The sequence below is a fragment of the Rhinopithecus roxellana genome, chromosome 11 (genome assembly GCF_007565055.1).
Source record: "Rhinopithecus roxellana isolate Shanxi Qingling chromosome 11, ASM756505v1, whole genome shotgun sequence".
NCBI classification, from domain to species: domain Eukaryota; kingdom Metazoa; phylum Chordata; class Mammalia; order Primates; family Cercopithecidae; genus Rhinopithecus; species Rhinopithecus roxellana.
Window position 1 is genome coordinate 44,846,350 of NC_044559.1, and position 27,878 is coordinate 44,874,227.

The window sequence follows — 27,878 nt, forward strand, 5'->3', positions numbered from 1 at the left end:
AAATATATTAATTTACTTTCTAAGAAGCCCTTCATTAAATTACTGTAAAGTTACTTGTGACACCAACCCATTTAACTTTTTTTTTTTAAGTATAGACGGGGTCTCACCATGTTGGCCAGGTTGTTTTGAATTCTGGACCTCAGGCAATCCTCCTCCTTCAGCTTCCCAAAGTGCTAGAATTACAGGTGTGAGCTACCACACCTGTTCATGTTTACCTTTAATATGCTGAAACTTTAACAACAGGAACAGATTTGTCTTTGGTTTCTTTTACCTAGAATTCAGATGTATAGAAGATAAATGTGATGTTATAAACAGATTAAATGTCTGTCTTCATTTTAGAGGTCTTAGTTGGCTTGTTTTATAAGACAGTGAGCCATAATTTTGAGCATAATTGTTTCAGAATTTTTATATCTGATAGACAAAGAATCGATGTTGTTTTCAGTAATTCAGTGTTAAGCATAAAGAAGGAATGTTTTCTGTCATTGCAGTGGGTTTCTTTTTGGTTGCTTTTGAATTATTAGGTGATCATCAGAGAGAAATTATTTATGGAAAGAAATCTCAGGGAGATGATCTTGATACTATGAACACACGGAATATTTCCCATCTGTTGTTTATACAAGTGATCAAGTAGGTGGTGTACTATACATTGATAGAGAAATGTAGTGTCTTTGTGTCCAACATTTCAGATGACTTTTTTTTTTTTGTAAACTAATTGTAGACAGTCGAAAATAACCAGTCTCATAATTAGCGTTTGAAGTTTGAAAATTTGGTTGTTCGCAAATCAAATTCTGGCTAAAGATGTTAAAGGATGCTACAAGGTATCTGCTAGTGGAAGAGGGAGGCATTTTTCATTTGAAAAATACATTACCAACCAGGCAAAATAAAATTATTGTTTCACAAACTGCTTAAAGACTGCGTTAAAGAAAAATCAGAACTGTAAATGTTTTATTTATAGAAGGCTTATTTATTTTTTTTACTATCCTGCTTTTTCAGGTTTTACACACGCTGGAAAGATTGGGAATCATGGTATTCTCAGAGCTTTGGTTTACATTTTTCCTTGAGAGAAGAACAGTGGCAAGAAGACTGGGCATTTATACTCTCTCTTGCTAGTCAGGTGAGGATGCTTCAAGTCTCGTTGCTTCTATGAGAAAAGTGAGCGTGTAGTCTAAATTGATTTATTTGAGCAAACCCTTCTGGGGGCAATGTGGTCAAAGAAAAGAATGCTTGACTTGATATCAGTCGACTTGGGTTCTAGTGATGACTGCTATATATCAAATAAATAGCATAGTAAGTATAGATGACCATAGCAAGTCCTCATGCAGAACAGGGGAGAGAGTAATATGTGTTGTTATACTGAATGATTAAAAAACATCAAAAAGTGAAAGCTGTGCTGTGACGGTTACATACACTAGATAGTCTTGGGATGGCTCTCCATTCCTGTAGCATAGGCTTGATGCCTATGGTACCTATCCAGGTGAGCTCTGTTCTGTCTCTGGGGACACTTAACTCAAGATTACTGAACTGGTATAGGTACTTGCATTGCTGTTGCTGATCTCTTAGGCCCTGAGGATCCAGTTGTCGATCTTTATAATGCTCCCTGTGGTGAGGCAATAACCTGTGTCATGTAGGCAAAGGGAAAGGGTAGTTTAGCTTACTCTGAACTAATTACCATCAATAGGAATGATTTCTGATTAATGTGGGAATGAATTTTTCCAAGTTTGCTAACCCCTTTTTATTAATGAAGCCTTCTTGTAACACGGAACTGTGTAGGGTTGTCCCTTAGACTCTTGGTTTCATGCTTTATGAAGCACTTCAGTATACCAGACTGTAAAGTACAAATATATATACAACTGCTCCTTTTTTTCCCCCATAAAGCACCATGGTTCATTTGAACTTAGAGAAGGAGGTACCCCATCTTTGGGTAATTTGGGCAGGATTCATAGTGGTTGATTTACATGAGACATGTATCTCACACCATGCATTGTAGCTCGATGATGGACCCATTTAATATTAGTAGTCACGAGTTAGGTGATCCTGCCATTTACATTTGCATGAAACAGGCTCACTTTTTTATTTCAGGAGGACTTTGTTGTAGGTAGTGCTTTCACAGTAACTTAACCAGAATGTGATAATAAAGCATCCTTAGCTATCTGAATTTCTGGTTCCTGAGGTTGGAGTTAGTGGTGAGGTTGGGTAGCAAGGGATATTTCAAAATATGTATGCACGTCTATATAATTTGTGAGTTTGAGTGGTAAATGATATTTGCATGTAGCCTTTGTAGATTTCTTTTACAGTTTTATTGGATTTATTATTTGAGGAATCAAATGCTGCTTTGACAATTTTTTCTTTCTTAAAAACCAACTGCGATAGTATACTGAAGGGGAGGTAGTATTGTTTTTTACACATCAGTTTTCCAGGAGTGGTAATAAAATGTTCTAAGTTTTTGTTTTGTTTTGTACAGCCTGGAGCAAGCTTGGAGCAGACGCACATATTTGTACTGGCACATATTCTTAGACGACCAATTATAGTTTATGGAGTAAAATACTACAAGAGTTTCCGGGGAGAAACTTTAGGATATACTCGGTTTCAAGGTAAGCCATTATTCAGGAGCATTTTACAAGTTTCTTTGAACAGAATGGCTCAGATGTCAGAAAGGAGCAGTGGACAGGGGAATGTGAACAAGGGCAGTGAGGGAGTGGCTCTTTCTTCCTGTAACTGTTGGGATTTTCTTCCCTCCCTTTCCAGGTGTTTATCTGCCTTTGTTGTGGGAACAGAGTTTTTGTTGGAAAAGTCCGATTGCTCTGGGGTATACAAGGGGCCACTTCTCTGCTTTGGTTGCCATGGAAAATGATGGCTATGGCAACCGAGGTGCTGGTGCTAATCTGAATACTGATGATGATGTCACCATCACATTTTTGCCTCTGGTTGACAGTGAAAGGAAGCTACTCCACGTGCACTTCCTTTCTGCTCAGGAGGTAAGCAGTGTCTTTCTCCCAGGAACTATTTCCAGTAGTGACCATGTACCAGAAGCAGCGTGAGGTGCCTTTCAGGTGTGGTTTTATCTGCACGGTCACTTAATTTCTGAATGTGATTGTAGTAATTGCTGAAGATACCAGTTATACTTTGAAACTTACCTTTTCAAAACTGCTATATGGGGGACACATCAAGGAACTTAAGGTGGTGATGGGTTTTAAAAAGTAAAGATGAGGTTTGTGATTTAAATACGGCATTTAGGGAATGAGAAGCAAGTTTTTATCTGAAAGCAGAGTTCCAAGAATTGCAAGGCCAGTGTGGTTTAAGAGGAGTAAGCAACAGGGAAAGAGGGTAGGCGGCAGTGGAGGGAGGGAGGGAGGTCAGAGAAGATAGGGATGGGGTGGAGTTCACTGAAGGCTTTTTAAAGCTGTGGGTTTTACTCTGGATAGTGTGGTAAGCCAATGGCTAGTTTACCCAGAAGAGGAACATTTGGGGCTCTGGTGCAGTGGCAGGAGCTGGAATACCAGGTATTGTAGATGAAGGGGAGTGAAAGGGTAGTATAGACCAGACAGGGGAGGTGGTGAGAACGTACAAAAACAGCGCTCTTGCAGAAAGCCAGTATTCTTAGAAAAGTATTGGTCTTTTATTCAATATACTAGTAATTATCATAAAACGTTTATAATCACAACATGAAGAAAAATTCATAGACCGTAACTTGTATAATTTCAGCTTGTACATAATTAAGTAAACTTACCTTGTCATGTGTTTGAAGCTGTGGCTTGCCAGGATCAGTTTATTAGGACATTTGTTTTTTGTTATTTTATCTAACAGATTACCTTCTAGTGTGCTTTTCTCTTTAGATTTTTTCTGAAAAATTTGCCATTGATGTCTTTTTAAATTTAACCAGAGCAAACTGGACTTTAAACACAAAACTTCCAAGAGATCAAAACCATGTGAAAAGTTGATTGCTTTGGCCTTTTCATGAGTTAGCATACCAGCTGTCAGTTTCCATGTCACATTCCTACCAAGTCTCTGATCTGCTGTATGATTTTTCCCTTTGTCTTCATATTCCTCCAAAAGCTAGGTAATGAGGAACAGCAAGAAAAACTGCTCAGGGAGTGGCTGGACTGCTGTGTGACAGAGGGGGGAGTTCTGGTTGCCATGCAGAAGAGCTCTCGGCGGCGAAATCACCCCCTGGTCACTCAGATGGTAGAAAAATGGCTTGACCGCTACCGACAGATCCGGCCGTGTACATCCCTGTCCGATGGAGAGGAAGATGAGGATGATGAAGATGAATGAAAAAAAAAAAATCGAACAGCAGAAGACCAAGGCATCAGATCTGTAATGACCCTAAAGTTAGTGTGGTGCTCCAAGCAGAGTCGACATCATGGAATGAACCAAATCTGGCAGGATCTGCTCGGGGAAGTGCTTTCCTGGACCACACACACCTAATGGAGATAATGCCTCTGCTGCGTGATGGGACAGAGAACTTTAGTTGGACTACAGTTTGTAAAAAAAAAAAAACCCTAATTTTATTAAGACAGAACTTTTTTTCCTTTCAAATTGTAAATCTGTCTATAAATGTAACGCATGTGGTTGTGTAAGAAATTGTGTAATAGGAAAAGTTGTACCAGCATCTTCATATTATTGAGAAAATTTTTTCAGCATGGGCACTTAGAAAAAGCACATGGCAAATGGCTCTTTGTTCCTTTAAGATATTATTTCAGTAGAACCTGACATTCTACTTTAACCTTAAAAGATCTGTGTAAGTCTCAGAGATCTGGAAACGTTTTGTACAGATTATCCACACCAAAACACAAAAATAACATTTTATTAATAATTTTGTTCCTGTTGTGCCCAATCCAATCAAATCTTTTAGGAACAAACTGCAAGAAAAGCTAAGAATGTTTTAGAGTGAACTAAATATAGACATTGCTTACTTGTTTTGAAGAGGGTTTTGGTTTTGGTTATTGTGTCTTAAGTTTTCTGATATGCCCCCTTTCGATATTTAGGTATTTATTTGTTGGGAAGGATACCTTAAAATGAGGTTCTTATGCCAGATTCTGGGCAGTGGTCTGTGAGTAGTTTTTTTCCTGGATGAAAAGGGAGCAAGCCCACTTGTCACTAAATGGATCGTGTGCAGTTTGCTCACTTGGACTCCATCCACAATGTACTACTCCCAAATTGCCATGCCATAGGCCTTCGGATTCTTCCTCTCATCACCTCTGCTCTAAGCAAATCTTGTTAGAAGGGCATTGCCTTGGCTTAGGCAGATTGGGAACACCCATTCACTACAGAATAAAGATTTTAAAAATGCAATAAGGTGGTAAATGCATTCTATGAAGAATTTCTCAGTGTTTAGTCTGAGAATTTTTGCATGTTGGTTAATTGTGGCCATTCTTATTTAAAGTTAAAATTATAATCTTAGGTAGAAAAACTTTTTTATAAGAAGTATTATTTGACCACTTCAGGTATACATTCAATACTGGGTAAAAATTTCAGACTTATCTCAGGAACACAGAAATATTTGGTGTCCTGATAAGCACTTTCTAGACTATTGATGTGGCCAGGAATTTGGAAAGAAGACAAACACACACACACATACACACACACACGTATTTTTTTTCCCCTTCCCTGTAATGAAAAGGCTGTGAAAACCTTAAAGTATTTGCTTGTTTTTTAGTTGATAATGAAATGTGTACAACCTCAAATTTGCTGCCAGAATGATACTAAAAGTAGAAAAATACTCACAAAACTGTCATGTCTTTAGTTCCGCCCCTAAAAACTCAGTAAAAAGGTGTTCCCAGGATGAAAAGATCATTTTTGCTGCATGCTAAATCTTGCAGGAAAAAATGATTTTTGTAGTATGATTCCGTAGAAACGAATCTTTGATATAATGTAAATGCTGCTGTTTCAAGTGGTGAATGTGTTCTTAAAAATGGGCTATATTGTTTGCTTTCATTTTGGCCAATAATTAGTTAATCGAGTTTGTAGAAAATGTTAGCATTCTGACTACTTAGCATCTGTAGTAACTTTTCTCTATGTATAGGGATAATTTTTTAGTGGACAGAGATGCTGTTCTAGTTGCCTGTTAAGCAAAATCTGCCCTCCCAATTGAAGAAGCCAAAGAGAATTGTTAGAGGGAAAAGCATGTAGCCATTGCAGCCTGCATTGCAGCCCGCATTGTCCAGAGAGTATATGCTCCGTACTTAGCTTCTACTGTGTGTTGTGGTCTGGTGAGTGTTGTTTCCTCTGCGCGCTCTATTTATTTATTTATTATCAGTGACCCTGACCACATAGTGTGATAGGTGCAGCATTCTTCCCTGTGGGAAAGAATTAAAGATGGTTCCATTTCCTAGACTACAGACAGGAATGGGGCTCTAAATGGTTTTCATAGACTGGCTGTTAAAGGCCAAAATTTTTGGTAAATCAATGCTGTATTATGCTCTTGAACTATTAAACAGCCATAATTATTGTCCCAAGATAGAATATAGTCCTTTTTCAAAGATTATACATGGCTAGGTGACAGACTCTGATAAATGATTGACTCTGGATAGTAAGTCATACCTTCGCTCTGTGGACTTGATGGTTCTTTGAGCATGGCATTTTGTTTTGACCTGTTCTTCTTCCTTGGAGTCAAATTCATACACATGTATATAAATTTTGGTTTGGGCAACCAAGATCTAATTAAACAAAACCCAGGTGGGCCATGGACTCAGCCCTGCCTTATGTTTTTGACTCTTAGGTTCCTCGTGTCCCAGACTTCTTCACGTATGTGAAGGTAAGATACTCTGTGCACTTGGCCTCCTTTCCACGCGTATTTCATAGTCTCTTTGAGAGTGGTTACGAAGATGTTAAACTACCTTTTGTTTCCTGGGGTGCTAGGTCAGTAACTATGAGTGCTGTCTCTCTCCATGTGAGCGTGTGTTTAATGGACACTTTTATGGTAGAGTTGGGATGGGGCCACCACCTTAAAATGAGTGAGCAGACAAGGCCAGGCAAGCCAAAGGTTTAAGACACCATGAGTTTTTTGTTTTGTTTTAATGGGAAGGGAAGTATAAGGAAGAGCTCAGAGGGAGTTTGATACCTGGAATTGTTGGACTTAATTGACGCTTAGCAGACACTTAGTATAAAGGTTTAATTCTATTTAAAAAGAAGATCCATTAAATCAACTTCAAGTTCTTAACTCATGGGACTATTTTGCAACACTTCTTTGTAAATATTTTGTTAGGTTATTGGCAAAACAGTTTCAAGGTTCACTTCCCTGCCTTGAACCAGGTCCAGGCCATTTTGCTTCGGGGTAAATTAAAATCAGAACTCTTAAGTTGAACAACTTTTTTTTTTTTTTTGAATGTAAGACGTAGCTCTAACCCACATTACATCTTAAGGATGGCATGACTTGATAAGGATGGACTTGTGTGAGGTTCTGATTTTTCAATTAAACTTTGTATCACACGAGGTAATTGTCAGCGTTCTTGAGTCTGGTTATGGAATAGGCAGAACCCTGTAGTAACAAGAGTTGGAAACTGGCTAATTGACAATGCAGTTGCCTTAAACATCTCAAGTAGAGAACTTACATTAGTGAGATGTACTTGAATTTCAGAACTTAACAAATTTTAATTACTTTTTATTGAAAACTGCACTGAACGCTAAATGTCCACCTTTACAATAAACAAATACAGTAACGGTAACTCACACTAAAACAAAACATACTTCTGATAGCCATTATTTTTCTGTTTGGGACAATTTTAAAGTTTTTCTTTTGTCACAAAAACAGGAATGTACCTATACACAGGCTCAAAATAGGCCATCTTTTTAAACAAAAAGGCAATGATTCACAGAAGACTATGAGCAGAACATGGAACTAGCTGATACAAATCTAATAGGATTTGTTAAAATCAGTCACATCTAATACATCTGAAGTGTTCTTGTATAAAATATCACGTGAAGAAAAGAAGACTTTATCAATGTCTAAAAAAGTGGGTTTGTTCATAGACAATCTGACAAGTTACCATAAAAAGTGTTTCCTGAGACATAAGGAAATGCAACATTATTCTTCTTGAACCCTTTTAGCTCAAGACTTTCCACTCAATAAAATAGCAGAGGATCTGAAACTGAGAAAATATATTTGAGTACAAACAGCTTGTGAAACTTAATACTTTTTTTTTTTTTTTTTTTTTTTTTGCATCATCAGAGGGTTTTACTGAACTTACAACCAACTTGCCCGCTCAGTATGCAGTTCAGATGTGAGAGACGCTTCTCTGTACAGGAGCCTGTACTGTCTTCAATCCTATGCGTGCAGGTGTCTACCACAGGCAAACAGTTTTCTCCCCATTTTGTAGTAATGTGATTTTCCTATTAGCAAAAAGAGGTCTCCAGCCCCTGTGGACTTAAGGGACTCAAGTCACAGGATGGGGATTTCCTCTTAATATTTTTTATTTTGTTGTTTGAACTCTTGATGCAACATTGTAGAGCAGGGTGTTCAGGACCTGCTGTGCCCAAGGGACTGAGAAAGAAAAAAGCTCTATTTATTCTTTGTGATTTGATGCACAGATGAAAAACTTAACACACAATAACAGAAGTTGGTCGTTAATAAATCACATCCTAGTCTTTCAGCGCTTCCGTAAGCAGACGACATCTGCAGTTTTCTAGCTCTTGTAGTTTTAACACTGCAACATCAATGATGCATATGTCCAGAATCAGTTACAAAGACCATCAGATTCTTTTTCTCTCAGTTCATCTATTTTTCACTGTCTCTTGGTCCCAAGTGTATCTGAATGATTACCTTTCGGCATTCTCTGCTATTGCTCGTTGGGGTGCTCTCGATTGTCCCCATGTTTTGTGGGCTGGTTGGGAGAGGGCGCTTGGGAAGGATGTGCCACTGTCGGGAGGTTGTGAGTCACTGGGATGCCTCCAGGGATGATCCCTTCCATGGCTGCAGGAAGTCCTCCTGGAGCCACGCCCACGATGCCTGGCGGATATCTAAGGAACACATAGAAATAGGGCCTAGTAAGTTGAGGGCAGAGTTGCCAAGCTCTTGGCTCTTTTCCTACTTCCAGCATTGTGACAGGGAGTTTTGCCAGGCTGTCCAGGCTGGTCTCAAACTCTTGAGCTCAAGTGATTTCCCCCCATAGGCCTCCGAGTCCTGGGAGTACAGGCTAGAGACACCACGCCTGGCTAACAATTTTTTTTTTTTTTTCTTTTGGAGACAGAGTCTCGCCCTGTTGCCAGGCTGGAGTGCAGTGGCGTGAGCAATCTCAGCTCACTGCAACCTCTGCCTCCTGGGTTAAAGTGATTCTCCTGCCTCAGCCTCCCGAGTAGCTGGGACTACAGGTGCACGCTACCACACCCGGCTAATTTTTGTATTTTTGTTAGAGACGGGGTTTTACCATGTTGGCCAGGATGGTCTCCATCTCCTGACCTCGTGATCCGCCTGCCTCAGCCTCCCAAAGTGCTGGGATTACAGGCGTGAGCCACCGCGCCCGGCCCTGGCTAGCAATTTTTATGGGATAGTTTATCCTCCCTATCCCCAGAGGAAGGAGAAGTCTCAAACACTGGCAACTTAATTTATAAAAACTAGTCCAATGAAAACACGGGGCCACTAATTTTGTAGCTTTTAGATAACAAGATACTAGCCCATACTAATTATGAATGTGGATATACTCTACTGTTTAAAACACACTTTGTACAAAATGGACTTCCAAGTGTTCACCAGTTACTTCTGAGTGATAACATGATTTCCCAACAGAGCACAATGGACTCTTAGGGACTGAATGTTTGTCTCCCTCCATCCCCCTAATTCCAGTTCAAATCCCACACCTCCAAGGTGATGACCTTGAGGTAAAGCCCCTGGGAAGTGACTGGGTCAGGAAACGACTGGGTCATGAATGGGATGAGTGCCCTTACAGAAGGGAGTCTGGTTAGTGCTCTGGCCCTCTCTCTGCCATATGAGGATGCGGGAAGAAGCTGATGGTCGGCTGCCTGGCCCTCACCAGAACCTGACCATGATGGCAGCCTCATCTCAGACTTCCAGCCTCCAGAACTGCAAGACATTTCTTTACAAGCCACCCAGTCAATGCTACTCAATTATGGCAGCCAGAACTCACTCAACTTTCTAGGCTGGTTGGTTATATACTCCCATGGCCTGAGATGGGAAGTGGTATGCTTGCTGGCTGTTGGCTAGGGGACCGCCTTCCTCAGAACGCCCAGGCTTGGGCTGGTTTTATATTGCAAGCACGAGGTGCTGTGTGAGGACATACTGCATTCACCACCCACAGAACACAGGCTCCTCGGGCAAAGTGGGACTCAGTGTATTCACACAGACTTAGGAGGCAGGGCATAGTTCCCAAACCCTTTATCATCCAGGTAGAGGAGGCGTCTCACTGTGGAAGCCACCGCACCTGCAGCTCCTGGCCTGCCATCCTGTCACCACCAGTCAGAAATCCCCAAGACCTTCAGAAGGACTCTGGTCATGAGGGTCCCTCCAGTCCCTTCCTCAGTGCACATACACTGTTCTAGGGGGCCTAAGAGCCCCGGCTTACGTGAAGGATAAATACAACGGCGACATGAAGAGGTGGGCCCCCAACTTCACCCAACAGGGGGGTCTGATGCTGTGATGGGCTTGAAAATACTTGTGAGGGCCAAAAGGATGGGACTGGAGGAAATGTGAAGACAGCCACGTGACCTGCAAGCACCGCGTAGCTGCTTCAGTGTCGGAGCCTTCATTACACAAACTAAACGCACTCTGGTCATCACTATGGCTACAGCAGGGGGCGTGTGGCAATGTCTGGAAACATTTTCAATCATCATAAGTGGGAGTGGGAGGTGCTACTGACATCCGGTGGGTAGAGGCCAGGGATGTTGCTAAATGTCCTAGAATGCACAGGCCAGGCGAATGAAGAGAATGATCGGCCCCAAATGTATTGCCAAGAGCTAGAAACCCTGGTTTAGAGTATGTAAAAGTTTTTCTTAAGATTCAAGGCTGCAACTTTATGCATGAAGGAGCTACTGATTTCCTGGGAATCCAGCAATAATGTGGGGGCGGGGGTGGTAGGGGTGGGAGAAAACCGATTCGTGGATGGGAAATACCACAAAAGAAACCACCTCCCAGTGAGGGCTCCTGTCTTTACCCCACTCTGCATTCCCGAATACAGCTCATTTCTTGGCTGACCCAAACTACAGGCATCATTCTTAGCATGTGGACAAGGTCATTATCCCGAGTTGACTGTACCTTCATTGGCCAGAATGCCTTCCGTGGACATAAGATTCAAATTAGAAAATGAACTTGCTCACAGACCTGTGCACTTGAACATCTTATCTATATAAGCCTTTCTCTTTGAGAAGCCTTTTTTTTTTTTGGTGGTTGGGGGAGCGGGAGGCGGGGTTATCTCACTCTGTGGCCCAGGCTGGAGGGCAGTGGGTGATCTCGGCTCACTGCAATCTCCACCTCCCAGGTTCAAGCAACTCTCCCGCCTCAGCCTCCCTAGCAGCTGAGATTACAGGTGTGCGCTACCATGCATGGCTGAGAAGCCTTTTGGTTCTAAGATGGCTTTAGAATGAAAGGCAGTTCCTAGCACCTGTGGTCAATCACATGTGACTGAACCCAGTCCCTTTTAAAATAGGAGCTCCTGTTCCACGAAATTAGGCATTGGAAGACCTGAGGGGGCAGTGCACACAGTTCCTGCTGAGAAGGCCAATAGTTGTGGCCCTGCTGTAGCATCTGCGGGAGGTAAGCTTCCCACCAAGTTTGGGCTTCTCTCCCTGGCCCCGGGGTGCGGTGCTCACAGGCTGGGATACAGTCAGTTCCTCTTCTCACCTGTATGTGGCACCATTGAGCTCAGGATGAATTGCTTGCTGGTCTATTACTGACCAAGGCGCTGATGTGACAAAGAATTCCTTGTTCACACAGTTTCTTAAGCTTTCTGGGATGCGACCTAGGGTAAGATGATTAAAATATCATATTATTTTTACAAATCACAAGAAGTTTAACATGACACCTGTAGCTGCTTATGTGGGGAAATAAGCATTTGTAAAAGCGTAAAACATCCAAAGACCCAAGTGCTTGAGCTCTTCAACACTGACCTTCAGCCTCTGTCTGCCCCACCCGAACCCGAGTTTATGTCTGGGCCTAAAGGGAATGGTTCCCTCTCTGAAGTTTAGTTCAGGGCTTACATAAATAAACAGGGCCCAAGTCATAAATTTGGTGTTAAAAGTGAATTCTACCTGTGGTGAGCCACCTGTAGCCAGCAGGATGGGAGCCGGCTGGACTGTGGAGCTGAGGCTGCCCTTGGCAGGCCAGAGGCACGGAGGCGCTCACCTGTGATGGCTCGGCGGATCTCCGTGGCAGCTGCCTCCCTCATCTCCAGTGATGCCTGCTCGCTGTACCAGGCAGTGTGAGGAGTGCAGATGAGATTCGGTGCATCTTTCAACGGACCCTGAGCAAAGCTAGAAAAATGTAGAAAAAAGAGTAAGCGGGAAACGCTGCATACTCCCCCTGCCCTCCTCAGCACGACGGAGTTCTTGGCCGTGTAGGAAAGTAGCTGCATAGATAGCGTGGATACAGGAACATCTGTGATGGTATTTTATGAAGGCTGGGTTGAACGTAATTATCAAAATTCTGTAAGAACTGTAATTGGTAGATGAAAAAGTCCAATTCTATTGAACGCCTGTCCTGCCCTAATCCAGGGCAGACATGATGCCTGTCTGTCTAAAGACCAGAACCACCGCCACCACCACCAATTTTCTGCCTCTCCTTCCCCGGATGACCTTTGGGAAACTTCCAGTCCGTTTACAATTAGAATACAGCACTAATCCTTAGAAAAACAGAGGCTGTAAACGTCATCTCTGGAGTTTCCTGCCCAGGGACCTGTTTGGGAAAAGGGCCTCAAGTTCAAAGTGTGAGGGTCAGGTGTGGAGTTGGGCCCTGTGGGCTCCTGGTAGGCAGCTAGGGCAACACGCACCTAAAGGGCTCCGACTCATGCACGTCGAGGGCTGCCCCTCGTATCCTGCCCTCCTTGAGGGCTTGTGCTAAGGCTTTCTCGTCCACCAGGCCACCACGGGCTGCGTTCACAAGGAATGCTCCCTGCCTCATCTGTGGAAGGAAAGAAAAGCCGGTTACAGGCACACTGGCATGGTGTGTGGAAGACTCTTGTACCAAGGTTTAAAGAAGAAAGCTGCAAGCTAGGAGTTTTATTGGTCTAAGTGGTTTAATGTGTGTGCTGCAGTTTGCGGGAAGGGAGTGGGAAGTTCTGGTGATGGCTGGAAGCCAGGGCCATTTCTGCTGATCCTGAGAGGAAGCAACACGGTGGAAAGGCTGGACTGTGCCGAGCTGCGGGCCTCTTGGAAGGCTCTGGAAAGCCTGTGAAGCTGGGTCCTGGCTAGCGCCTGTCCGTCTCTGCTTAGCCTGGTTCAGCCGAGGAAGAGGCTTCACCTGACTTGTCTCTGCTGTGTTGCAGGGTCTCTTCCCTGCTCAAGTGTATCCAGAAACCATCTCCCTTGCCCTCCATGTCCCTCGTGCCCACAAGCAAGTGCTACCACCTTTCGACAGAAGCTTCCATGGCATCTATTCGCAAATTACCTGCTTTATGGTAAAGTCATTGATGAGGTGGTGGTTATGTTCGTTGAGATTGCAGTGCAAGGAGACGCAGTCGCTCTGATACAGCAAATCCTGCAGGGTGTAGACCCTCTGCACGCCCAGGGACCGCTCGATCCCATCCTGCAAGTAGGGGTCATAAAATATGACGCTGAATCCAAAGGCCTTGGCTCGAACTGCAACCGCCTGCCCCGTGCGACCTGTACAGAAACAGAGCGTCCAGGTGAGTGAGTCCACAGCCCGTGCCCCAGCGCTGCCACCTCCATTGCGTCTGAGCCGAGTCCGGGCTTGCCATCCCTGCTGGTAGCTGCTGCCGGAGAAATCGCGTGCCCAAAGCTTAGGCCTGAGTCGAGCACTGCCTGCGAGGGGCCACCATGGCCGATGTAGGACAGGTGAGGACCACAGTGCTTGCTGCTTATATTGGCCACAGCAGGATTTTTGTTAAAAACAAAACAACCCTTCCTTGTTACTGACATTTTCAAACACAATTAGAGTGTTCTGACAAGCCCACATGCCCCTCCCATCACCACCCGTGTCCTCTGTCCCCACTCCTCTCCACACTTCTTGTGTGCACTGCAGGCTTCTTAACATGAGCTTTGTGTTTGAAAAACTTGCTGTCAATATAACAGGGAGTGATGTCCTGCCTCTTCATCACTGGGGTCGCTCCTGCAAAGGGTGACATGAACACAATGGCTCCCTGCAGGCCGGCCTGAGTGCAGACTGGCCACGTGCTACTGTGTTCTGGGCGGGAGGCAGGGCAGGTGACCATCAGGCCTGGACCTGTCCCACCGGTGGGGCCTCGTGCCCATCTGCAAGTATGCAGCCTGGGCCTCCCGCCAGCTGTGTCACAGGATGAAGAGGTGTCTCCCACTCCCCAACAGCTGTCATTTCATAAACCCAGTGGTCCCCTCGATGGCACCTCCAGCTTCCCAGAGCAATTGTCAGCATTTTCAAAACAAAATGGTTAGTGTTGATGCTCGACTGGGTTCTCCCGGAGATCACAGAAGGAATCTTTAAAGCCATGGTTCCAAGGTGCAGGCGGGAGAAAGACAAAGATGCGCATTTCCGAGCAGGCAGCCCGTGTTCCAGGGGTACCTCAATGCTGGATGGCTCCTCCTGCAGCAGCTCCATCTAACTGACGGCCTGGCTAGGACAACTGCCGTAGTTAGAACAAAGGTTGAGTAAGGCCAGTCTGATCAGGGACAGCTGCAGGGCAACTAGCATAGCAAGGCACGAACCATCACGCCTGCCCTCATCAGTGTCACCCCTTGGAGCAGGCAGTACTGGACGGTGGCAGGGACGGAGTGAGAGATGGCTCTCTGACGCACTGGCAACATGAGACTGAGGACCCCAGCATGCAACTGCTGTTCCTGCAGCCTCCATCCCCATTCATGGTGTCTGTGCACGAACATGCTTCAATCAGCGGGGCTCACACTCTGCAGATCCAGGGCCTGGAAGGCCTATGGAACAGCAGCCCAGAGCACCAAGCCTAGATTTCAACCATGCCGACGGGGGCTGGGTGCTATTTCTTTGTTTTTGTTCCCCAAGTTCACAAACCCCTTGAACTTTATCCGAGATTTTCTGACGACCTAATGACTTAATCCTGCTACTGACTTAATCAAAACCCATTCCCTACAGAAGAGACCTACTGCCCCCACCACCTTTTTAAAAGCACAGCTCCCACAGGCTACCTTTCCCTCAGTTTCTGTCCATGCCCCCAGCCCCAGGCTGCCCTCTCTTGGCAGCACCGCCCCACCCGCCTGCTGCACTGAGCCAGCTGGGCCTGGGGGACTCTTGCTCAGTGGAACCCGAGGTCAGCAAAAGCTCTTAGCCCAGGATGGCTGCGGCAGCAACAGTCCTGAAGGCTACAGAGACACCTGGAAAGGGAGCAAGGAGAGACCATGACAGTCCCTGTGCTGGGGAACCAGGGTGGTGGTAGCAGTGGTTAGTGTACCGTCTCAAGAAAACAGGGCGGTGGCTGGGGGCTGAACTGGCCTCCATACACCGAGAGGGTTTTTAAAGTTGAATGACAAGGGCAGAGTCACAGGAACAACCCCGGGAAGAAGTCCCGTGACAGCTGCAGTCAGAAGCCCCTGAAACAAGCACTTCCCCAGTGAGGCCCCACCGTGCACCCAGGGTACTCATGACCACATGGCCCCAGGCTCTGCAGCCTGGCCAGAGACCACCGAGGCCCCAAGGGGCTTCAGAGTATACGAAGATGGAGATGAAGCAGCATTTCCGAGCCATGAGGCCCAGTGGGGCCTGGACAGAGGGAGCCTGGTGTTCACACCACCTCTGCCTTTCCAACAAAGTCAAAACACGGTGGGTCCTTTAAAAGATCCCCAGCAGTGGGCACTTCAACTCAGACCCCAGGCGAGGCCAGACCCAGGAGATCGTGGCCTGTAGAGGCGACAGAAAGATGTACACTCCTGGAAGCGTCCAGCAACTTCGCTCTCGTTCAAGCAGCACCCCAGGTCCAGAGCAGGGCTCGTGGGGAGAGGAGCACGGGAGCTTCATCCTCGGAGGTGTGGAGCTCCAAGCAGAGGCTGAGCAGCAGCTGGGAGCTCCCAGAGGCCAGAACATGACTGGCCCCTTGTGCACATGTGCCTTCTTGGAGTCCCAAAAGGCAGATACCATGTATCCCACCAAGTATCTACTTACAGATTGAGAAACTGAGGCAAAAAGCTCAGGTAATTCCCACAAGGCCACAGAGCTGGTAAGTGGTGGTGTTGAGATTCAGTGGCAACGGGCTGAGGTCTCCTGGGTGTGGTGTGGACCCTGATGGTGAGCAGGGTGGGGACCTCCTCGAGCCCCCATGGAATCAGGCTGCTTACCATCACCTTCTCCTTGGCACCGGCCCCCCACCACCTTGCTAAAGACCCTCCTGGGGCCTCTCCCCACGTGTCTCCTTTTCCTGGCCCTCTCTCAGGAGAGCTTTCCAAGCTGACAGCCTGACTCTGCCACCCCAACCTGGCATTTGAAGGCCTTCAGGAGTGAGGCCATGCCCACAGTCCAGGTCTCCACTAAACCGCCAGCCCCTACTTGAGCCCCAAGCCTGGCTGCTTCTCCATGACACAGCTCCATACAGCCCCTGCCCTTCACCCCTGCCCAGGGAAATTTAGTGGGCACGGTGCCTTGCCTGCTGCTCCACAGCAGAGAATGCTATCCTGCCAGACACCGCAGACAGCAGAGGACACGCATTCTTCCAGAACCAGCCCAGATCCTACCTCTGGGGCAAGTTCCCTGATGGGTGTTGACTCCGATCTCCTACCCCGTGCGACACAGGGAGGGGGCTGGCCCTGCCTGCCCTGGGGACTCCTCAAGAGCAGGCTGGGGTTGCCTTTCCCGAGGGGTCCCCACTATGCCAGCCCGCGTCGGAGGGGGCGGGGATGGATGCAGAGGGTGGCACGTACCAAAGCCGATGAGGCCCAGCGTCTCCCCACGGATGCGGGCCGCTCCCGAGGCCACCTCTCGGATCTGTTCCACGCTCTGAACCCGCGTGCCTTCCCGCAGTGCCTGGTACAGCCACGTGTTCCTCCGGTACAGATTGAGGATGTGGCAGATGGTAGAGTCCGCTGTCTCTTCCACGGCTGCAGACGGGATGTTGCACACAGCAATTCCTAAAAGCGACGAGGCCAAGGCCGGAGATGACAAAACCTCAAGATCAGTGGGGAAGCCCCAGGGCTCCCAGCCCGCCCTCCTGACACGGGGTTGTTGGCACGGGGGGAGGCCCATCTTATCGTCTAGCAGACGCGGGGCTGGGCACGTGGGTGGCAGGCCCTCAGGCTCTGATGCTCGGGAGGCTCTAGGCCGAACGTCCGCCCCTCCCTCCCAAGGAGGACTTTTCCTCCAGGACGTGGCTTCCGAACAGCCCAATTCCTATGGCTGATCTCGGGCCCGACTGGCTTCCTCCCGGGCTTGTGCTGAGTCCCAGGAAAGGACCTGGAGTGGCAAGTTAGTGGGCCTAAGACCAGACTCCTCCAAATGGACCCCACTCAGGCTCAAACCCCTCAGGGTCTTCCTCATAGAGCTGGCAGGGGTGACAAAGAATGGCTTTTGGTTTTAAGGTATGCTAACAGTTTGATGCAAAAAACATACGTCTTAAACATACTTGTTCCACCCCCACATGGATGCATGGACTGGCCCTGGGACGGAACTGATGACCGAAGCGTGTGCACAGTCATCCTGTGGCCCTGTGTTCAGCACCCTGCTCTGGTGGGAAGAACTAGACCAGATAGGATGCCCTCCCTGCCCCGGGGAGCAGCCTTCAGGGCCAAGCGTGGCTTGGGGTAAGCCCTCTGGCCCCGTCCGAGCTGCAGAGACCAGGGTCAAGTATCTCCCAGCACGAGGCAACTGTGGCATGGAGAGTTAACCCAAGTCATAGGCAGAAAGGGCCCGACATTTACCCTCCACAGCCAGGGGGTGTCTGGGGAAGAATGAATGAATGCCATACAACAGGGGTGCAAGGAGGCAGAGGGCCAGGCTGGAAACGGCCCCTCCCTACCACCCAACAAGTGGAGAACCAGATGCCTACTTGCAGCAGAGACCAGAGGGGCCAAGCCAGGGGTGGGGCCCCAGGGGGTGGGCTCAGCAGCCAGCCTGTGGCTGGCTCCCAGTTGAGCTCTCTGAGGAGGGGTGTGGTTATTTGGGCACCATGTCAGCCCAGGTGAAAAGGTTCCCACCTAATCTGAGGTGTGGGACCCCCTAGGAGAGTGCCTTTCCCAACAAGGGTTGTCCAAGGCACCGGGACAGGGCCACCTTTAAGCCAACCCACGATTCCTCTATCTTAAGTCCTGAAGATTGGAGTGGGGACAGCGATCACCAAGGCAGCTTCTTGGCCTCTACTGGACAGGAAACAAGAGCAGTGGGCGCCGCAAACCCACTTTCTAGACAGCTGCATGGCTGTCTCCCCAAGAGGGCCACCCCTAGGTCTAGGGTCTTGAGAGTGACCCCTTCAGCAGGACACACAGCTCAGAGAAGGTGAAGCCACCGTGAGCAGGTCATCCACCCACCCAATGTGGCCACTGAGGGCTCCTCCGGGCCACAGACACCTGCCAAGGGAACAGTGTGGTTGACTGTGACTGAGGCCGACCAACTTTCCCACGAGCTGGATGCCAGGAATCTTGCAGGAAATGGGCCTCGTTCATTTGAAATAGCTCAGCAGAGAAGCTGGGGCTTGATCACATGCCATGTTATTATTAGAGTCAGATAGACTGAGGCCGATGCCAGAGTTGAAGAAAATCTTTGGCGGTTGGGACAATTTGCATTCCTTGGGCAGGCTAAAGCCCAGCAGGGAGGCCCCGCAGCAGAATCACCCTCAAGGACATTGGCTCCGTGCTGCCGCTGGGGCTTGGCCATGCTGCCTGGCGTGAGCAGCAGCAGCTCCTCCTAGAAGATGGGCTGATGCCGGCTGAGAGACCCCGCAAGGCCACCTGTGTAAAGGCCCACGGGTGGGTGGGGCACAAAAAGGGAGGCTGAGGCAGGATATCCGGTCAGTCTTCTCACGGAACTTGGACATTCAGCTCCTCAGTTCCAGTGCTCACCACAGTGCAGAGTCCCAGGACGGGGAGAGGGTGCAGGAGGAAGAGCTGCAGCCACTGCCTGGGATGGAAGAACCTTCCCACCCCCACTGCTGCAGCGCCTCTGCCAGGAACCTCCATAACCTCACCGCCCTCTCGGAGGGAGTGTCTTAGCTGTCCTAAACGCTCTGTGGATGCAGCCTCCCTTCTGGTTGAGTCAAGCTGCAGCAGCCACACGATGCCACACGATGGGTGTGCCACACTTTGAGTGCCACACGATGGGCGGCTCTGATACTCACAGGCTGGGCCTCCCAGTGTACATGGAGCCTGAAACACGGTACCAGAGAGGCAAGCTGCTTTGCTCCCATGGTCAGTGCCATGGTGTTTTAATCCCTTCAGGACTGCCACTAGCACGGGAACCAGATCAACCAGCTTGCTGGAGGTGGCGGGGGTGGGGAGGGGTGTAGGGCCTCTCGAGGTCTTCCCCTCGTGTCTTCCGTGTCTTCCTGGCTCGTGGGAAGAAGTGTAGGTGAGCAGCTTCCTCAAGTGCTGACTCTCGCCTGTCATTCCAGGGCTGATGGCTCAGAACCTTGCGATCCCAGAAGGCTTCACCAGAGGCCTCGTGTGCTGCCTCGTCCAACATGGAGGGCCCTGTTTTCTGGGCCTGCCAGGGACTCCCTTTCACATCAGGAAGAGGGCCTGCCTGCAGCCACCTGCCGCTCCCAGCCCTCAGCACAAAAGGCCCACTGACCGCATGATGTGGGCAATGCATTCGGAGACAAAGGACGTCTGGACAGAGGCTCATTTTCCGCCTCCAGAGTCTACATTTGAAAAGTGCCCTTCAAGAGGGCCCCACAGATGTCTTCCAAGCGACCTTATCAGATGGGACCAGGATCAATGAAAATCCACCACTCACAGCCCTTCCACATCTTCCAAAACCGCAGTCCCTGGTCCTGGTCGTCTTCTGTGGGTCTCAGAACTCAGGGAACACAACCTCCCATCTCGGCCCTCCTGGGCCCCCCGTCATTGAGGCCTTTCTGGCCCCACTGCCTGTGTGGGGCCCTTCTAGAAATGGAGAAATAGGAAGTTCAGTTCCACAGGCAAGGACCTCCCCTCTCTCCCTGGAAAGCAGCTGCTGGTCCAGCCGAGGAAGGTGAGGGTCAGCACCCATGTGGGCCTGGGAGCTGGGAGGTGAGGGGCAGACGTGCTGGAGAAGCAAGAAGGTGTGCGGGGAAAAGGATTTGAGAGCCCCTGGCACATGAAGCTGTATTCTTCTCTGCTGTTCAAACTTGGGATTTCAGCTCTACCAAGAGCACAAAGGACATTTGTTTTCAAACAAAAATATCCTTGTTTGTGCCAGGGAAAGATGGAAAATTGTAGTTGATATTAAACACGCTTTTGAAGACTCACATCTTCCGGAGTGTCTTGGTTCCAACGGAGGGGCTCGGAAGGACGCCACGGCTGGTAGCAAGCGAGGGGCGTGGGGACGGCGAGGGGTGGATGTGGGAACGTGCTGCTTCCAGGACCCTAAGGGGTCTGGATCTCAGTGACCCTCTCTCCTTCCCTGGCCTTTTGCTCTGGGATTTGCCCCTGGGGCAGCCCCACCCCACTGCGTCCCGACCCCTGTGAGTACATGGGCAGCTCCACCACTCGCCCGGCTCCCCAGCCCTGCTCCTGACACCAAGACCCACCCAGTGCTTCTGGTACTCGGGTGCTGCCCCAAATGGCAGTGAGGGACTCAGCTAAGATTCTGACCCCAGGCTAGGGTTGTGGAGAGAAAGCTGGAGCCCATGGGGGTGGCCTCCCTGAAAACGTGGCCGGTGGTGCCCGAGGGCAGGATTCAGATGTATGTTGTGCTCTACTCAGAGACGATCTGACACCCAGCCCGTCCCGGAAGCACCGGGGCCCACTGGGGCCTCAGCCGATGGGACAGAGGTGGGGAAATAGCACTCAGGCTATTCCTGGAGCACAGGAAGGGCTGTTCTGAGGCCAGGCTGCTGTCTGGACCACTGTGCCTGGGTTCCGAGTGGTTCAGAAGTATCCCTTAGCAGCCTCATGAATTTGGGGCACCTGAGCACTCATGAGGCAGAGTACAGCTCCCACTCCAAAGTGCAGGGGTGGCCGGGCACGGTGGCTCAAGCCTGTAATCCCAGCACTTTGGGAGGCCGAGGCGGGCGGATCACGAGGTCAGGAGATCGAGACCATCCTGGCTAACACGGTGAAACCCCGTCTCTACTAAAAAATACAAAAAACTAGCCGGGCAAGGTGGCGGGCGCCTGTAGTCCCAGCTACTCGGAGGCTGAGGCAGGAGAATGGCGTAAACCCGGGAGGCGGAGCTTGCAGTGAGCTGAGATCCGGCCACTGCACTCCAGCCCGGGCGACAGAGCGAGACTCCGTCTCAAAAAAAAACATAAACAAAAACAAAAACAAAGTGCAGGGGTAGCATGTTCCAAACACAGACCAAGCACAACACCCACCTGGCCCTCTCCCGAGGACGCTCGATGACAGTGGTCTGCTCCTCATGCCTCTGCACTCAGCCCTCATGGGCTCACACCGGGCGCTGGGCAGAGGCCCCTCAACACAGCCCCAGCGCCTGTGGCAAGGGGTGCAATGAGCAGCTCTGAAGCCCCCAACTCCGGGATCGCGCCTGTGCCTCTGCTTTTCTTTGGAAGCCTCTGTCATCAGCTGTGTTGGGCAGGGGGGTCTACCTTGCTTTGGTGCCGACCTGGGTCAGATGCTGCTAGGGCTGCGCTCCCAGATTGGGAGGCCCAGGTTCCTGTGTGGACAGGGGTCTGGAGCTGTGTACCCAGCTGGGGTAGTTTAGGGGATGCACCCAGCAAGGGTGGTTTAGGGGACATGTGGCCAGTCGCATTCTCCCCTCTGGAGGTGGCGCTGGGTGTTTCCAGATGGAGCCAGCAGCAGCTCGGTGTTGCCCCGAGGGCAGAGATGCATCATCACAGCCCAGCAGACCCCACACAGCAGCCAGCAGGGACAATCCTACCCGCGCCATGTGAAGGCAGGGCCGGCAAGGTGCTCCACAGCCCGCCCTGCAGGCAGCCACCTTGCTACAGCCAGAAACGGCTGCTCCGTGTCCCAGTTCCAGCTGCTTCTCCGAGCCCACCCACGCAGAGCCCACGGAGCTCCGGACAACTCCAGGCAGCCAGTGCAGCCTCGCACTCACCGAGCTCGCCGGCAGCCTTGATGTCCACGTTGTCGTAGCCACTGCCTATCCGCACGATCACTCTCAGGGCCTTGAACTTTTCCAGGTCCTCCCTGGTGAGGGTGATGGTGTGGTACATCATGGCACCCACGGCTTCGTTTAGAACCTGCGTGGGAACAGAGCACAGGGTCGGAGCCCCACCCCGGGCAGCCCACCGGCACCCCTTGGCCTGGTCTCCTGGCCCTAGTGCCCTTGAACCCGAGGCAGGGGAGTTCAGTAGGAAAGCAGGGAACAGGGGTTTTGGGGCCTGTCGGTGACTCAGGGTGACCTAATGGGGGGATGCTGGGGAGGGCCGGGGAGGAAACTGCCCAAGGTCAGTGCAGCCCCTGGCCGGGCAGGGCGGGCCCACCTTCTCGTGGATTTCCTGTGTGGACTGCGCGTCACAGAAGGCCACAGTGGCCAGGTCCTTCAGGATGGGCATCTCCACAGTGCAGTCGCGGCCGTCCAGCAGCGCCACCAGGGGGCGGGGGTGCAGGGGGCCGTTCATGATCTGGGGGCGGATACCTGCAAAGAGGGAAGCGACGAGCACAGTGGGTGGGTGCTGGAGGGGCAGCTCCCCACTCATCACTGCGGGCAGGGCTTGGGCAAGCGAGGGCGGCGGAGCAGCGAGGGCCCCACCTCCACCTGCATCACCTCCCGGCGAGCCACTGTCACGAAGAGGGGCCCCCATCCCCACTTCCGATCCACTTGCGGCTCTGGTTGGAAATGCACACGGCTGCTTCCCTGCCAGCAGACCATAGTCCCAAGAGCCTCAGGACCATGGGGCCCCGAGGCCAGCACAGGAGAGTCCAGCACAAGATGGGCCCCCACGCCATGTGCCTCCCCGCCTGCACCGGCACCAGCTGCCCTCGCACAACGTGACAGGGGATAAGGCGTTCCTGGAGAGGCCCTGCACAAACAAGTGCCCTGGGCAGGCTCCTCCAGCCCCTCTCACCTGCGGTAGGTGGGAAGAGATGGTGAGTCTGGGGCAGGGAAGGTATTGCCTGAGGGCAGGACGCCTCTGGGGGCTCAGGAAAGCAAACTTCTCAGAGGACCACACAGCAAGCAGCTCTCTAGACAGGCCAGAGCCATCATATTAACTCCGACAGACTTCCTGGTGCTGCCAACAAGGTGAAGGGATAGCTGTGAGGGCAGAGGGGCAGGGGCGACCCCAGGAAGGGCCCCAGTGGTCCTTCCCACACGTCCAAGTCCAAGTTCTCTAGCAACTTCATCTGGACCAGCAAGGCCACATCTAGATGTTTAGCAGAGTGGTGGAAGGCCTTCACCTGCCACGCCACAGATGCACACGCTTGCGCCCCGTGCACATACAGGGCAGACACCCTGCAGGGCCCTCCCAGGACGCAGCGAGACCCCCAGGCCCCAGGGACCTCTTTTCTCTCGCTATTCTGTGCAGCAAACCCAGCCGGCTCTGAAGACCTCAGAGACAGAGAAGTAGCATTTTCTCCAAGAAAAACTGCCCCCTTCAAATCCATCCTTGGATTTTGTAGGTCCTCCTGACCATCTGGCCAAACCTCAAAATCTTCACGACCCACACCCTGGATACAAGAGAATGGCCATCTGAGTTCCAGAGGTGCAATCCGCCGAGATGCCAGGAAGGGGCAATGTCTCTTTTCTTGTCAAATTAGAACTCTTTAACCTCAGATGAAAGCTCTGGGGCTCCTCAAGCTTCCAGATCAGCCCTGACGGCCGCCTTACATCCCCGTCCCCTCCCTCCCTCCGAGGCGGGACGGTTCAGGCCGTTGCTCCAGGCTGGGCCCAGCCTGGTGACCCACCATGGGTAACCCAACCAGGAAGGTGCGACCTTCCCGGAATTGCTGGCCTTTGGCCACAAGGCCGCAGGCTCAGGCTCCCACAAACAAAAGCAGGAGTCTTCCACAAAGGCCAGCTTCATCTGTGTGGCTGCCACCTTCCAGCCCTAACCTCCTCAAGGGCTCTTGGTAGTTCCCAAGCTGGCCACTTGGTGGGGACGGTGATCGGGACCCCAGCCATGGGGGGCTCCTGCTGGACCACCAAGGCTCATATTCAGTTAGCCACACACTCTAGTAAGGAGCCGAGGAAGAAAATCCCCCTCCACTGGAGCCTATGTCCTGTTAAGACTATACACGGTGCTGGGGAGGGACGGCCCAGGGCACCCGCAACTGGGCCTTGGGACAATCGTCTCTTTGAACACAAGGTACAAAAAAGGCTTTTGTCTCAGCCTCAGAAGAATGGGCTGGGGGAGCCAGGGCCACAGCCAGCCCTGCATGGCCCCCAAGCTGTGTGCAGTTCTCCTGCCACCCCTGGCTGGGAGAAATCGTAGCCCCTCTCAGCCCTGAGCTGCAGCCGCACCCGACGCTCAGACACCAAGGGTGCACGTGCACCCAGTCACTCCTGCTGCTGCCCCAATGCCCAGGTCCCCCCAAACGGGGTGTCCGCATGAATCTGCACCAGGAAAACAGGGCAGGGCAGGGGGAAAATACGGCAGGGATGAGGGTCAACACCCCCATGTCCTCGCCAGCCCACGACCCGTATGGGTGGACAGAAAGTATGCAGCAGAAAGCTGGACACCCCCTCAGCTCATCCGCGAGGTCCACAACAGCACCATCACCCAACGAGGAACCCAACACACATGGCTCCCACCTGGGTTCCTCTCTTCTGCTAAGAAAATGGTGCAACTGCCAAATTCCAAAAGATTCTTTCTCTTTCAGTAGACTCCTCCGGCCCCCTACTTGAGGTCTGAGGGCACAATCCTGTGGGGCCGGGCAGTCCCGGCCTCATCCCCCAGGCTGTCGCCCCTGCAGGGTGAGGAACACCCCAACTTCACGTTCAGGGGTGCTGGCAGGATGGTTACTGGAGACAGTGCCTGATTATAAGAAATCCAAGCTGTCCACTAAACAGGAGCCACACAGGAACACCACGCTGGGCGCAAGGTGGGAATCCAGAGCCGCCGATGCGTCTGGGGAGCCTGAGAGACCATTGTCACAAGATGTCCATCCACAGCATCATCAGTGCATGGATCCGTTACCAGGGTAACAAACTCCAGGTTGCCTAGCGATCGGCTCCCTCCCCGACACGCGTTGCCTTTCTCGTTGGTGAAGCCCACCCTTTACCCTCCCTGATGGCTGGGCACGAAGAGCATGGCTGAGGATGGCCCAAGAGACCTGTCCAAGGTTTGAGGCTCAAATCCTGGCAGGAGGTCCTTCATGGCAAGGTGGAAAAAGAGAAAAGCAAATGGGTTCCCATGCTGGGAAAAGATGCCGGGCACAACGGCCAGAGGTGGGGGGTTGGGAGTGGGTGAGATGCTCGCGTGTCCTGCATGAGGTGCAGGGATATGGAGGCCACAGGAGACTCCCAGCCCTGAGCGTGAGAGCTTAGCTGGGACAGTGCCAAGGTTTGCTCTAGAAAGGAAAGCACCATCTCCCATGTGCTCCTTCAGTCCCAGAAGGAAACTGTCCACCTACACACCAGAGAATTTGGACTTACATTCAAGCCCCTGCATGGCAGTCACTGCCCCTACAGGCTTGCCTTGCCGGAGCCTGGGGCAGAGGTTCCTGGAAGATCTCATATGGAAGATCTCATATGGAGAGATGAAGGTGCAAACAGATCCCCCATCTTATCTCACACAGGATTCCTGACACCTGTTTCAGGCTTCTGAGAATTTGAGCAAGTTTTTAACATATTAGGATGTAACTGACACATAGAGTAAGATTCACATACATTAAGATGGAACATGACCCTTTTAGGGATGTGGGGTCCCCAGGCCCAGTGGGGTGGGAGGATTGGGAATTTGAGAGGAGAAAGCCCAAGGCACAGTATGTAACGAGGGCTTCCTGAAAACTGGGCTTTAGGATAAAAAGCCAAGGCTTCCAGTTGCTATGCCCAGCTGAAGGCCTTTTCCATGCAGACAGACCACAAGGCTGACAGGAGTCCTACAGCGCTGCTGTTCCTCCCACTCCACAGCCCAGGAATCAGAGCTCAGGGTGGCCCCGTACCATGGTGCGCGACCACAAGGTATGAGGAAACACTTGGGGACGAGGTTCACAGGGCCCTGGTGCCCTCTATGTGCTATTCTTCCTTTCTACCATCTCCCACCAGTAAACCTGCCTTGTCTATTTCAGGACAATTCCAGCTGCAACTGGACACATGAGGGAAACGACATCAGTGCCTTCCTGTTGACAGCCTGCCCACATTAACTGTGTAAAGCACAAAGCCCTACTGGCTCCCCTGGTATCAATTACTATCTGGTTTCAGGCTTGCGTGTGCACCAGTGTGGCCCCGCCCCGCCCCTCCATCCGGGATGCGCTGTGCACCAGCTCGAGGCCAGTACTGACGCCAATCTCTGGGCCTGGGATTGCTCAGAGCTGCAGCTGCAATAAATAATTGTGAAATGAGAGATGCTCAGTCAAAAACAAAGACAACACCAGGCCAAGTTGCTGGAGTTTTGTGAACAGTAACCAGACACCTGGGAAAAGCCAAGTCCGCAGGTCTCACAGATCCTAAGTCAGGGAGATCTCAGGGAGGATGCCGGAAGGATTCAGAGCTGGAAAACACTACATTTCATTGTGGGGAGCTGCTGCTTTCTTGGATACAGGCGGACAGGCCTGGAGTTGACCTCCTGGCTCAGTACCATGCAAGGCAAATGGGATGTTCTCCTGAGCAGTCACCAAGGAGGACTGATCCTGCCACAGAAAGCTGCCTGCAGTGTTTCTGAGACCCATTTTCCAGTCTTTCTAGACATTGTGTGAGCTAAGCCGACATCCTTTCAACAGAAATTCTCATTATTTAAAAATGATCTAAATGGGTTTCTGTTGCTTGAAGCTCAAGACAAACTACCCCAAGGGAAAGGTTTTGTTGCTTTCAGGATTTTAGGCTTCCACCCAAAGCAAAGCAGCTGCAATGATCATTTCTGACATAGGAGGCAAAGGATGGCTCTGGCTTTTTTTTTTTTTCTTTTCTTTTCTTTTTTTTGAGACAGAGTTTCACTCTTGTTGCCCAGGCTGGAGTGCAGTGGCACGATCTCCGCTCACTGCAACCTCTGCCTACCAGGTTCAAGTGATTCTCCTACCTTAGCCTCCCAAGTAGCTGAGACTACAGGCACGTGCCACCGTGCCTGGGTAATTTTGTGTTTTTAGTAGAGACAGGGTTTAACCATGTTGGCCAGGCTGGCTTCAAACCCCTGACCTCAGGTGATCCATCCGCCTTGGTCTCCCAAAATGCTGGGATTACAGGCAATGAGCCACTGTGCCTGGCCGGCTCTGGCCTCTTTTTCACAACTCACTAGATTTTATGGAAGTTTCCTGATACTGCAGCAGTCTCAAGACACCAGTGCCAGACTGGCTGGGAGCTCAAGGTGGCAGCTCCCGTTCCTGACAGGGGCTGTGGCTGCCCAAGGACAGGCGCTGGCCACATACGCAGGGTTGCCCCATGAAACCCCTGCAGGTTGCAATCTTAGGGCTGACAGAAGCCGTCACATTCATGAGAAGAACCACTGCTCAGAGTCACAGCAGTGGCCTTGCAGGAGGGAGCCTCTGTGGAATGAAGCTAGTTGCTGGAATTTGCCAAGTGCCATCACCAGCTGCCCTAACACAGATAACTG

At 50.4% G+C, this 27,878-nt stretch overlaps 2 protein-coding genes across 13 annotated transcripts in view; one reads left to right on the top strand and one right to left on the bottom strand.

Annotated features, from left to right (window-relative positions):
- The window catches only part of ZRANB1 (zinc finger RANBP2-type containing 1), a 74,924-nt gene extending 68,237 nt beyond the window's left edge, over nt 1-6,687 (top strand). For all 3 annotated transcript variants that reach the window (XM_030940091.1, XM_030940092.1, XM_030940093.1), the window contains 4 exons: nt 994-1,114; nt 2,462-2,591; nt 2,746-2,975; nt 4,054-6,687. In XM_030940091.1, coding sequence (XP_030795951.1) covers nt 994-1,114; nt 2,462-2,591; nt 2,746-2,975; nt 4,054-4,272 — 700 coding nt within the window. In that variant the 3' untranslated portion in view covers nt 4,273-6,687. The remainder of the gene's footprint in view (nt 1-993; nt 1,115-2,461; nt 2,592-2,745; nt 2,976-4,053) is intronic.
- Nucleotides 6,688-7,307: 620 nt separating this feature from the next.
- Nucleotides 7,308-27,878, bottom strand: part of CTBP2 (C-terminal binding protein 2) — a 239,158-nt gene continuing 218,587 nt past the window's right edge. For 7 of the 10 annotated variants that reach the window (XM_030940090.1, XM_030940084.1, XM_030940086.1 and 4 more), the window contains 8 exons: nt 22,653-22,807; nt 22,265-22,409; nt 16,978-17,184; nt 13,550-13,764; nt 12,933-13,063; nt 12,290-12,417; nt 11,789-11,906; nt 7,566-8,955 (listed from right to left, as the gene is read on the bottom strand). In XM_030940090.1, coding sequence (XP_030795950.1) covers nt 8,775-8,955; nt 11,789-11,906; nt 12,290-12,417; nt 12,933-13,063; nt 13,550-13,764; nt 16,978-17,184; nt 22,265-22,409; nt 22,653-22,790 — 1,263 coding nt within the window. In that variant the 5' untranslated portion in view covers nt 22,791-22,807 and the 3' untranslated portion in view covers nt 7,566-8,774. Of the gene's footprint in view, nt 8,956-11,788; nt 11,907-12,289; nt 12,418-12,932; nt 13,064-13,549; nt 13,765-16,977; nt 17,185-22,264; nt 22,410-22,652; nt 22,808-27,878 lie in introns of all 10 variants that reach the window. The other 3 variants (XM_010357644.2, XM_010357635.2, XM_010357683.2) reach the window with 3 other exon arrangements.